At 31.6% G+C, this 11,529-nt stretch overlaps 4 protein-coding genes across 4 annotated transcripts; 2 read left to right on the top strand and 2 right to left on the bottom strand.

Annotated features, from left to right (window-relative positions):
- Positions 1-417: 417 nt before the first annotated feature.
- LOC111689335 (rRNA-processing protein UTP23 homolog) lies at positions 418-1,441 on the top strand. The gene is made up of 3 exons (XM_023451807.2): positions 418-649; positions 711-911; positions 973-1,441. Exons 1-3 carry the CDS (start codon positions 530-532, stop codon positions 1,426-1,428), a joined length of 777 nt encoding a protein of 258 aa, XP_023307575.2. The 5' UTR covers positions 418-529; the 3' UTR covers positions 1,429-1,441.
- A 1,811-nt stretch (positions 1,442-3,252) lies between these two features.
- LOC111689336 lies at positions 3,253-4,043 on the top strand. The gene is made up of 2 exons (XM_023451808.2): positions 3,253-3,548; positions 3,607-4,043. The coding sequence occupies exons 1-2, from the start codon at positions 3,345-3,347 to the stop codon at positions 3,877-3,879; spliced, it is 477 nt and encodes a 158-aa protein (XP_023307576.2). The 5' UTR covers positions 3,253-3,344; the 3' UTR covers positions 3,880-4,043.
- Positions 4,044-7,462: 3,419 nt separating this feature from the next.
- Positions 7,463-9,128, bottom strand: LOC111689332 (dehydrogenase/reductase SDR family member 7). Its single transcript, XM_023451803.2, has one exon. It carries the CDS (start codon positions 8,972-8,974, stop codon positions 8,009-8,011), a length of 966 nt encoding a protein of 321 aa, XP_023307571.2. The 5' UTR covers positions 8,975-9,128; the 3' UTR covers positions 7,463-8,008.
- A 330-nt stretch (positions 9,129-9,458) lies between these two features.
- Positions 9,459-10,310, bottom strand: LOC111689333 (exosome complex component RRP40). The gene has a single exon (XM_023451804.2). The coding sequence runs from the start codon at positions 10,173-10,175 to the stop codon at positions 9,486-9,488; it is 690 nt and encodes a 229-aa protein (XP_023307572.1). The 5' UTR covers positions 10,176-10,310; the 3' UTR covers positions 9,459-9,485.
- Positions 10,311-11,529: the final 1,219 nt, after the last annotated feature.

The following is an 11,529-nucleotide window of genomic DNA, read 5'->3' as shown; positions in this document are numbered from 1 at the left end:
AGTTTTTCTATTTAATTGCTAACTATTAATCAAATTAATAAAAAATTAACTAATAAAACTCACAATGTAAACATAACAAACCGCACATACACACCAACAAATGTAAATTGTGCAATTGTCAAAGTTAAAAGGAGAGAAGGATGCATTTTAACAGCTGTCATTGTTATAAATAATGTTGCCATAGTATTTTTGACTGAATAAAGCAATTTAATAAGTTCTTAGCAATTTTACACTATTAACAACAAAAATGAGGAAACATTTATTTAAATAACTTGATTTTGTGATTTTAAATTAATATTATAAAAGTTTTTGTTTTAATTTAACGTTTAATTTAAAATAAATTTTGGCAACTCTAAAACTATTGTGAATTATTGAAGAAAAGAAAACAATGCTTCTTCTAGTTTCCACGTGTTTGTGAATGATTAACAACCATAAAACAAGAAGAAGCTAATCGTGTTGTGTGTTTTTGCAATTTGTTTTGTTTTTAAATAACTTTTTGTAAGACAATTATAGTTTTTGTGAATAAAAAATGAAAATAACACGTTATAAAAAATCTCACAAAACTTTAATGTTTTTTGCCACACATTTCAATTATCATGAACCTTATCAAGTGTTAGTGGATGCCACATTCTGTCAAGCCGCTTTAAAGGTATGAAATTAAACAAAAATTTCTAGAATATTTAACAATTCTGTTGTGAATTTCCATTTAGAATAAAGTTATAATCGAAGAACAAATAAAGAAATACTTTCAAACTCAAGTAAAACTGCTAACAACACAATGTATTATTTTGGAGGCGGAATCATTGGGAGCGCCACTTACTGGAGCTACACAAATTGTCAAGCAATTTTATGTGCACAAGTGTGGTCATGAGGGAAAACCTGTAACTGCTGCTGAATGTATTAAACAAATGGTGAGTAGGAAATTTGATTAAAACTATGAATCCTCCAAAATTATTTTTTTTTGTGTTATAGACCAAAGATTCCCGCTATATAGTTGCCAGTCAAGATCGTGCCTTACAAGGCAGCCTTCGCAAAGTGCCCGGACGTTGTCTGCTATACCTACACAAAGCTGCTCCCGTTCTGGAGGCTCCTTCAGATGCTTCAAAAAAATGGGTACACAAGAAAGCCAATAATCTCTTGCCTCAAGAGGCAGAGAAGAAAATTGAATTTCTTAAACAAAAAGAAGGTATAGTTAAAAAGGAAAACGAGTTACCAAAACGTAAACAAAAAGGTCCCAAAAACCCTAATCCTCTTTCCTGTAAGAAGAGTAAAAAACAAAGACAATATGAAAAGCAGCAATTGCAGAAATCTGATGGCAACAATAAGGAACATAAGATAGATGATAAGAGTAAAAAGGATATGAAAGCTAAAAGAAAACGTGTGAAAGTGCCAGCTCATGTTAAGGAAGTCTTGAAGAATAAATCGTAATAAGAAATTGTAAGAATGACGCTATCATTGCAGAAAGGCATCATCCATATTTTGTGGCAAAATGAAATAAAAAGAAAAAACATACGCAAGAGATTGAAATTACAAATGATCCCTTGTTACATAAAATAAAATTAAGGGATTTAGGAAAATTGTGATAGTTTAAAACGGTGGCAACATTGTTATTACTATCCATCCGAGATGGGAATGTTATTTTTAATGGTTGTCAACTGTTATTTTTATCAACCAGAAAAATTTTCACGAATTTTTTAAACTGTAACAAACCATGTTGAAACAAGTATAAATCTATAGTCGGACATTGACGACTGTATGATAACCTACACCAATCAGTATGTTAAGTGGATAATTTTTAATAAATAAAGCATTTAATTTGTTCTTTAGCCGTACTGTGGAATATTTTTACGTATTATTGAAAAAAAAGAAATTTTCTAGACGAGGGCTCATAGGGGAGTAAGGGTAAATATCCTTGTAAATTTTGGTAAAGGAATTTACGTCTACTTCAAAGTTATTTATGTAGATTTTAATAGTTTTATTAGAGAGTATAAGTGAATTTTGACCTTCAACACATTTTCTGAAGGGGAGTTTCTATGGGGGCTACGGTCAAATGAGGCCGATCACTATAAAAATTTGTATTGTCATTTATTATTCTTTAAAACTAAGTTTTGCAGATTTTTGTTGACATAATAGAACATTTAACGTAATTATGAGCCTAAAGGCCCAATTCGGGGGATACGGTTGTATGGGGGCTAGTCGAAATAATGGACCAATTTCAGCGTTCGTTCTTGAACCAAGAAAAGAGTATGTGCCAAATTTTATCAAATTGTCTTGAAAATTGCGACCTGTAGCGTGCACACAAGGTTTACAAAGACAGACATACGGAGGGACATAGCTAAATTGACTCAGAAAGTGATTCTGCGTCGATTGGTATACTTTAAGGTAGCTCTAGATCCAATATTTTTGGGTGTTACAAACATCAGCACAAACGCATAATACCATCCACACTATAGTGGAGTAGCTTAGGTTTTCACAGGTAGCCAATTTCGGCTTTACTTGGGTCCATGTTGATCCCTTTTGTAAAAATACCTGTAAGAAAAAGAAAAGAGAAGAAAAGAGAGGGAAGAGTGGAAGAACAGAGAGTAATAGGACTCACACCCATTTTGACAAATTAATGAACTCTAGAAAACGTCCTAATTGACTGTTTGACAATTCGGATAGATCACCAAAATAGGTCGATCCAATAGGTAATAGTCTCTTCTATATCCTCGTTTTGACATGGCGTCTTGCATGGTTCCCAAATTTACAGTGGCCAGTGATTATCGATATCAGCCTACTTAACTGCGGTCTTTGGAGACCAAGATGATATTTAGACCTGTGAGGATCCATTTGTGGCCACAGTATTCTATATAATGAGCACATGTGTTCACGCGACCATTTGTCGCGAGCGATGTAGAGGCAGTTTTCACTGATTTGCCACTTAATTGCAAGTAGTGGTATACCGCAGAACTGATCTATATCCATTCTGCTAAGCATAGTTCCAGCTCTTGCCAAGGTGGAGTAGGGTAATAATTAAGAAATGTATACAAATTCATTCAATTGAGTATTAATTTTTCCTCTTTTATTTTATAAAAATTACTTCCTCTTTTTAACCATTTCGAGTTCTTCTTCTAATCCTGAAAAACTTCTATAGGCAAGATAAAATAAAATCGGAGTAACTTTTAAGTAACTTTCAACTTTTATAAATTTTTCTAAAAATATCCCCTTATTCGTGACAATCAATCATAAAAAGTACCACTCTGTTATATTTTCCGTCTCTGGTACCATACAAAATCAAATTACATTTCATTTAATTAAAGGATAATTATTATTTCGCTTAATTTAACACCATAATTTCTAACATAATGAATTCAAAACCTACTTTAAAATCCAAATGTATAGCTTCCTGTTCATGTTCTTGCCAAAAATGTCCACAAAGACAGAAATTAACTAAACCCACACAGAATTCCACTCTGAGGCAAAAACAGCAAATAGAGCAATTGCAAAAAACTAATTTATTAAAGAATACAAATAAAACTGAAGACAACGTGCACTTAAATCCCTCCAAAGTAAGTAACTAGAAATATTTACAACTTTAAATGCTTAAATTTTAACTTGATATTTTAGTATACGACAAAATTAAATTTTGGCGCCAATCACAAGTTATTCAAAAATCTTACTCCCATAAATGTCAATGATTCTATTTTATTGCCAAAAGATAAAATGTCAATTCCTAAAAAATATATTCCTAATAATGATAAAATTCCTGCACCGGAGTTACAAGACTTTCTGGATACAGTTGCTCCCAACACTTACGTTATACCAGAACCAGAAATTAATTTGGAATTTATGGAATATGAATTTGATGTACTGTCTGCCTATAAACAATTAATGGAATAGTTTTAATGTGAAGTAAGTTACTCCATATTTCAGCATAAAATTCTATTTTTGTGAATTATTTGTAAAGTAAAATTTCGGGCTTATTTTGAATAATAAATTCCCCGGGAGTTTGTTTCTTCTCAGGAATGGAAAAAGAGATTTTGTTTCAGTATCAAAAAATATTTCAGAGAGTATTTTTTTGGATCTTAAAGTACTTAGGTTAGGTTGATATGAGGATGTGTACTACATCAAATCCGAAGAAATTCACCTAGGCCACAATCGGGCCTATTGTGCGCTCTTTATCATGAAAAAAAGGAACTGAATGAATTATTTATCAGAAACTCAGTTCCTTGAATGTAATTCCTAAGAATCTTCCAATCAATGTTAGTCAGGAATGTTATTTCCAGAACAACATCACTTCCAAGGATCTAACTTCGACGAATGCCTGGCAGTGGCAAAGAAAGTGCTCCAGAGTTTTACTGTCCTCTCCACATGCTGTCCACTCAGAATACGTACTATCATACTAACTTCAGACTTGCTCATTTTGAGGAGATTTTTCGTCTTGCTCTCATCAGGGTCCCCAATAGGATTTTCGTGGTTCTACCCACTGTTTCATTATTCCAAGAGGTCTTATGGGATTCTCTCACCCATATTTTTAGTTCAGCTTTTGTTGCGTCGAATGGCTTTGCGTTCGTCAGTTTAACTGCCTTGAGCTCCCTTCCCTTTAAAGCTATTACATTCGCTCTTTCGTTACCGACTATACCATATATAACCCATATGATGTTATAAAGTTATAAGTGTCGAAAAGGGACAAAAATTGCGATTTCTCAAAACTCAGGACATAATATCTCAGATTCCAGATGTGATAGAGAAAATATGAAGTAATATTCGAACTCAGCGAATAATCTTATAGAAGCGTCTAACATAGTCTCAGGGTTTCAACTATATTAACATTTTGTCTGATAATATTGAAGAGAAACAGCTACTAAAGTTATAGAGTATTTTAGTAGCTGTTTCCTACAACTTTTATTTGATGCATTTTTGAGAATAAGTGCCAAAACAAAAATTTTAAAAAAGTATTTTAAATTTTAAAGAAACTTTTATCCCCATATTCTAATTCTCTTGTTATTTTAAACCGATTTATTGAAAGTTCCCATACATAAAAATTATTTTTACAGACAGATTTACTACCGGTTAAATGATAATAGGATATTGAGATTGTAGCCCTGAAAGTATCAAATAAGACTCGGGAGTATCACGGTACTTTTGCACATCAAATAGTATCAAAAAAGTACCATCGTACCAACCGTGAACAATCTCCCGTTCAATAATCTAAGTATATCTATATATTATATATATAAAAGAGTAGCGTTACTGACTGACTGATTCATCATCGCACAGCCCAAACGGCTGAACCTAGAATCATGAAATTTTGAGAGTAGATGTGTTTTTGGTTATGTAGATCCACTAAGGAGGGATTTTTGGAAATTTGCACATTTACGGGTAAAAAGGGGAAAACGGGTAAAACAAGTTTTCTTAATTATCTTACACAATAGTAATAATACCAGCAAAATTTTTAATGCACCTGTATCTACTCTTAAAATGAGCAGATGGGTGTCTGGTACTTTTTGGAAATTCGTACTTTTAAGGGGTAAAAATGGTAACAAAGGTGATTTTGGTACCTTTTTTGGCCCTTTATAATTTTTGAACTAATGAACATAATTAAATTTTTCTAAATATTTTAGATACATCTCTCAAAATTATGAGACACCTATTTCGTACTTTTTTTTTAAATTCAGTCCTTTTTGGGTGTAAACTGTTTGGGTGTAACTGTATTTATAGTACTTTTTTAGAACATTAAGAAAACTTTTTCAGTTTATTGAATTATTCCTATTAAATTACGGACTAACTCTGTAATATTTATTGAAATAAAATGTTTGCTATTTCACTGGGGAAAAAAAGTACCAAAAAGAAAAAAACGGGAAATTTAATTTTATTCAAACTCATTGGGTCATTTTTTATAAAATATGAAAAAGTAGTTTATTTACTCACATAAAATAAGCTGTTGGTATATTATTATTATTATTATTTTGGAATTCGAGTACTAAGGCCTATATAGGACCAAATTGAAGTAAATTGTTTGGAACTTTTTGAAAGCACTTTTTTTCTGGAACAAATGAATACAGATTTGAATCGTTTGAGTTTTATCTGTGTTATATATATATATATATATTTAAATACGGAACATTTTGTAAACTTAATTATCGAAAAAGTATATTTCTACAAAGTAAAATTAATCTACTTAAGTAAAATTTATTCCATTTTTGGTACTTTTTTTTCTTTAAATGATACTCTTTGTATGTTCTTTAATATGAACTCAAAATACATGATTATTAAACATACACAGTCCTCATGGAATAAGATTCTTTAAGAGACAACTTTTTAGTACATTTTATCTCATAAATTGTACTTTTTTTAATTTTCTAAAATATTCAACCTAGGAACATTAATTTTAAAATATATGATCTTGACTGAATAACATTCTGTAAGCGGGGACTTTTTGGTACTTTTCTATTCTTCAAATGGTACGTTTTTATAATGGTTAACCGAAACAAACACAATTATTAAATGAGAATTTATCAGGGACCGTAACACTTATAAGTTATATCAAAAAAGTTGATTTATAACAGTTATTTTGTGACTTTAAAAATAAAAATCCATCTGAAAAAGTTATTTTTCAACCTAAAAATAAAAATTCAAATGAAACTTTTAAAAAAGAGTTTTTTTTAACTGTTATTTGTGGAGCTAAGATCGTTTTTTTTAAAATCACCGTGTATTCTGAATAAACGCATCATTACGAGTATATTGGTATATAAAAGTATAGGTCTTCGTTGACTCCAACATAGCGATTTTGGGTTAAAAATTTCAGAATAACAGTTATTTACAGTCTCTCAATAAATTCAATTTATTGAGAGAGAGATTTTTGAACTTTTTCGGTTTTCCGATGTTTTTTTTAATAATTTTATGATATTTTTTTAATAATATTATATCGCCTGAGTAACAATCTTGTTGCGATGCGAGGGCTTACGTATATTCCGTGGTCATGGTCTCTCTGGCTTAGGAGACTTCATTACTCTTTCTCACGGGTGGTCATGACTCTAAAGGATTATACAACTAATGGTTGCTCATCCTGTCAGGGTTATGTCTATCGATAGGTGGTACCTAGCCTATTAATGCATAACAGGACAAAGATGATACGTGACTGCCCATCGCAGGTTCGCTCTTGGTTGAAAAGGGCTTTACCGTTTGGAGTGGCACGTTATAATTGTACTTTTATGGTCAAGGTTAGTGGTAGTTGTGCCGAGGTCCTGAGTGGCTAGTTAGTACGTAAATAAACTAGTCGTGAGCAATTCCCCTTAGCGTCATGGCAAAGCTCTGTTGAAAGTTAGTTGCCTAGTTCACGTATGCCGTCACTGCGTGGATGGTCCGTCTGAACGAGCTTAATCGTGGGAACAAAAATGGAAAAAAAAAATTAGAAAAAAACAAAGAAAAATTTAAGGAGGAGAGGACAGTGCGGACAATGAAAATGGAAACGACGAAAGGGTAGTTGGAAAAAACTAAAACATAAAAATAATTTTATTCAATTTTAATTTTCTATAAAAGTAAACAAATTTTGTATGTAATTCAGGGTATGCTAGTAATCTATAATTGTCGTGTTTATTTCAATTTTGCATAATAAGTTTTGGTTTTAGAACTGATCTATACGCAAGTAAATAGATAATTTGTAAAAGAATGAATTTTACTAAAATTTAAACATTTACAAGAAATTTAGCTTATAATTTCAAACAAATTTCATTTTTTTGGAAATAATTTGAATCTTTCGTTACATTTATTTATTAATCAACTTTAAAACAGGATATAAATTACATTTTCTATTATTTAAGAAAACTTTGCTAAAATTAATACAATTCAAATTAGGTTAATTAAATTAACTTTCGTCTGACTCACATTTTTATCATATATGTACAATTTCTTGTAATTTAACACAAATTTAAATGCTTAATTATTACATATAAATTTTGTAGATTTAAATTGGAATTTTATTTATTATACAACAAACGTTGAACTTATGATGGCATCTAAACTCTTTTTAAATTTTACCTTCTCTTATTTTGTTTAAAGTATTTTGAGTCATAAATTGTTTAAGTATAGCACTCAACAAAGTATAACGTGAGACATAAGCCAGGAAATTAACTGGAAACAGGCCACACCAAACCAATTCCATTTTATTAGCCAAAGCAGTGGCAAAGAGAAAACCACATCTGTCGGCTGTTAAACGTTTTTGATTTTTAGTACTTTGTCCCACTTTGCTATTGGGTTTGGCCGTAAAGGCTTCCTGTAGGAAATCTGTAGCCACTGGACCCGGATTAAATATTGTAATATCCAAAGAAGGATGTTCCATGGCTAAACATTGTAGATAGGCATTTAGAGCATGTTTGGCACCACAATAACTGGCCGAAAATGGTACAGTAGTCAAGCCCGCCACACTGGAAGTAGCCGCTATATGACCCTTACCGCCAGCCTGCTCCAGAAAATAGTGTACCACTAAACGGCTGAGATGCAAAACAGAGAATACATCCAATTCAAAAAGTTCACGATCTACTTGAATGTCAATGTCTTCCCAATTGGCTCTTTGGGAACGTCCAGCATTATTGACTAAAATGTCCAATTTGCCAAAGTAATTTAAAACCTCCAGCAGACAGCGGTTGTGAGTCTCCAACTTAAGCATATCCATGGGCAACACCAATACATCTTTGGCCGCTAATAGTCCCTTAGCCTCTGCCAAACATTCTTCTTTCACTTCTTCTAATAGGGCCTCACGTCTGGCGGATAATACTAATCGTACACCATGGCGGGCTAGATTTAAAGCCAAACCCTTACCAATGCCACTGGAAGCTCCAGTAATCCATACCACTTGACCCCGCAAAGTGGAAATGTGCACACCAAAACGTATCTTCAACCAAAGTGCCACATTACAGTCCAAAAAGATCCATAGGAGAAAGTAAATTACGCAGTAAATTAGCACAGTAAAACCCAAAATTTCAAAAAAGTTCATAGTTCATAACTAATCTGTATAGAACGAAGTGATGATTTGAGTTTTATCTCTCTATGTTATTGTAATGAGTTTATTATAAAATAAAGATTTAATTGATAAGAAAAATCAACAAAAAAAATTAATAAATAAAAATAATAACAGAGTTGTTTATTTGTTTGGACAAAACAAAGAGATCTTACAGGTGGCAGCTTTTAGTAAAAGTGTTGGCAGAAATGTTTGACTAATTTTAAGTACTTTTCGTGTAAAATTGGTACTCTTCTGTTAAAAATTTTCAGTTAAACTAGTACAGATGATACAATGACATTGTAGACTAATCAATTAGGCCCAATGGGCTTGCGGAATCCCTTTTTGATCTAATAAATACAAAAATAATGAATTCATGTTCAAACATTTTAATGTACTGTCTTTTTAAAACATCTCAATCAGATATACTCCAGTCTATCTATGTTAGTATGTATGTATCTTTAAATAAAACTCAAAATACTTCCTTTTTTCAAAATTTATCATCAAATCAAGTAAATAATATATTTCCAATATTTTCACATATTTTTGCAATTTGCTCATTGGAAGCATGTTCTGCCGCCAAAATAGCATTACCCACTGCTATAGTTTCTTTCACCGTTTTTGCCTTAATCCAGATGCGCCCATTTAAACCCACCGCAATTTCAAATGGCATCTCCTTCGTTAGCGCCGCCAATAGTGGACAATCTTCGCGCAAAATCATACGTGCCAAATTTAAACTACAATTAAAAACGAATCCGTCCGGTAGTACGCCCAGTTTGCCTTTTTTACCCACTGAATTAACACACACTAATTCGGGTTCGAAATCTTTACTGGCCACTATAAGTCGTGCATATACTAAATCGCCTGTATTAACATCGGGACGATTTTTCTTGGTTGCTTGTTCGAAAGCCAAATAGGAAAGAGATGCTTGTTCACAGCCTCCTATATCCACACGAAAGATATCGCCAGCCTTGGCTGTCACTACACCAATGACTGCTTCTCCTCTTACGGGAACGTATCTCCTTTGATAACTTTCCACCCAAAATGTGTTGGGTTCTTTGTGTTGTAGTGTTCCAGCTTTGCATGCTACAACTTGCTCGTCTTGTCTCCGTAGACCAGGTCCCAAAATTACTTTCTTTGTTTTAGCCATCTCTTCAGCGGCTGTTATACGATCACCAGGCATTACTATTTCTGGCATTTTTGTTTATATATTTGTGCTTTTTTATTTAAATGTAATATAAAAAGAAGACAATATATTTAAATACACGTGAAAATAGAAAAACTAAAAATCAAAACAATTTGTGTTGTGATGCCGTACCACAAAAAGAGTTGTCGGGTTTGCCAGATAAACTGAAAAGCAGTAATACTGCCACCGTGTGATAGATAGATAGATAGATAGATAGATAGATAGATAGATAGATAGATAGATAGATAGATAGATAGATAGATAGATAGATAGATAGATAGATAGATAGATAGATAGATAGATAGATAGATAGATAGATAGATAGATAGATAGATAGATAGATAGATAGATAGATATATAGTATATGGTCAATAATGCATGTATGTATTATGTATGTATTAATATATTATACATACAACATAAAAGAAACATCCAGCTAGTTTGACTTTCATTTCAAATTGTTAACACTAGTCGAACATTATGAAATTGCCGTAGTACTGATGACTCACTGACCTTTTGGTTTAAATAATTCAACCAAACACAAATAAGTGATGAAACGTCATATAAATTGATAATTACAGTTTATTTTAATATTTTCCTTGGAGATATTAAATATTTAAGAAAAAATAGGTATAAATGATAAACCAAACTTTCAAAAGGTTTCATGATTTCAAATATTCGGTGGGCCATCATAGTTAAATATGTACATATTATATTTAATTGTTTATATGAGATTATAATTGACACATTTATAATAAACCTTTTATAAAGAATTTGTACAAAAAGTAATGATTTTTTTTTAATGATTAGATAAATTATGATATCAACATTCATTCATGATTATGAAATTATTCGGCGGGCCTATTTTGTAAATAAATATAATGGCATCACTTTATTTTCTGTCTCCAACATTTTGTCAAAAGTTATGCTTGGGCTTGCCAGACTTTATTTGTAAAGTTTTTAGGAACAAATTTTGTGACATGGATTTTTTATCATTTTAAAATTGATTTGGTAAATTTAAATGTTTTAAGGAATTGTTGAAATGGATAATGAAATCGACAATACTACTACATAAAAGTGTATAATTTATATAACCATCTGTCATGAAAAGCTAAAGAGTTTATCGATCGACCAGGAAAATATTTTAGAACGAAATTAACGTCCACCAAGCAAGCTAAATGTTCTAAACGTGGATGTAATAGATATTTAGTTTTTTAAAATGTTTACAATAAAAATATTTAAATCGTTCCTTTAAATAAGTACTTTTGTGGATATTTTCTATTTTGTTTAGAGGAAGCCTCAAGAAAAAACTATATGGCAGCTTTGATAATAAAAAAACAACATCTGACAAAATTCCATGACAAAC

This window comes from Lucilia cuprina, chromosome 2, assembly GCF_022045245.1.
Source record: "Lucilia cuprina isolate Lc7/37 chromosome 2, ASM2204524v1, whole genome shotgun sequence".
Taxonomy (NCBI): domain Eukaryota; kingdom Metazoa; phylum Arthropoda; class Insecta; order Diptera; family Calliphoridae; genus Lucilia; species Lucilia cuprina.
The sequence above is the reverse complement of the archived record's forward strand: the minus strand, read 5'-3'. Positions and strand labels throughout refer to the sequence as shown.

What these genes read in the sequence shown, in the direction of transcription:
- LOC111689335 (XM_023451807.2), top strand. Translation starts at nt 530, where the DNA reads ATGAAAATAACACGTTATAAAAAATCTCACAAAACTTTAATGTTTTTT. An exon ending in TCTGTCAAGCCGCTTTAAAG is followed by an intron (nt 650 to 710) that starts GTATGAAATTAA and finishes ATTTCCATTTAG; the next exon opens with AATAAAGTTATAATCGAAGA. An exon ending in CTGAATGTATTAAACAAATG is followed by an intron (nt 912 to 972) that starts GTGAGTAGGAAA and finishes TTTGTGTTATAG; the next exon opens with ACCAAAGATTCCCGCTATAT.
- LOC111689336 (XM_023451808.2), top strand. Translation starts at nt 3,345, where the DNA reads ATGAATTCAAAACCTACTTTAAAATCCAAATGTATAGCTTCCTGTTCA. An exon ending in TGCACTTAAATCCCTCCAAA is followed by an intron (nt 3,549 to 3,606) that starts GTAAGTAACTAG and finishes TTGATATTTTAG; the next exon opens with TATACGACAAAATTAAATTT.
- LOC111689332 (XM_023451803.2), bottom strand. Translation starts at nt 8,974, where the DNA reads ATGAACTTTTTTGAAATTTTGGGTTTTACTGTGCTAATTTACTGCGTA.
- LOC111689333 (XM_023451804.2), bottom strand. Translation starts at nt 10,175, where the DNA reads ATGCCAGAAATAGTAATGCCTGGTGATCGTATAACAGCCGCTGAAGAG.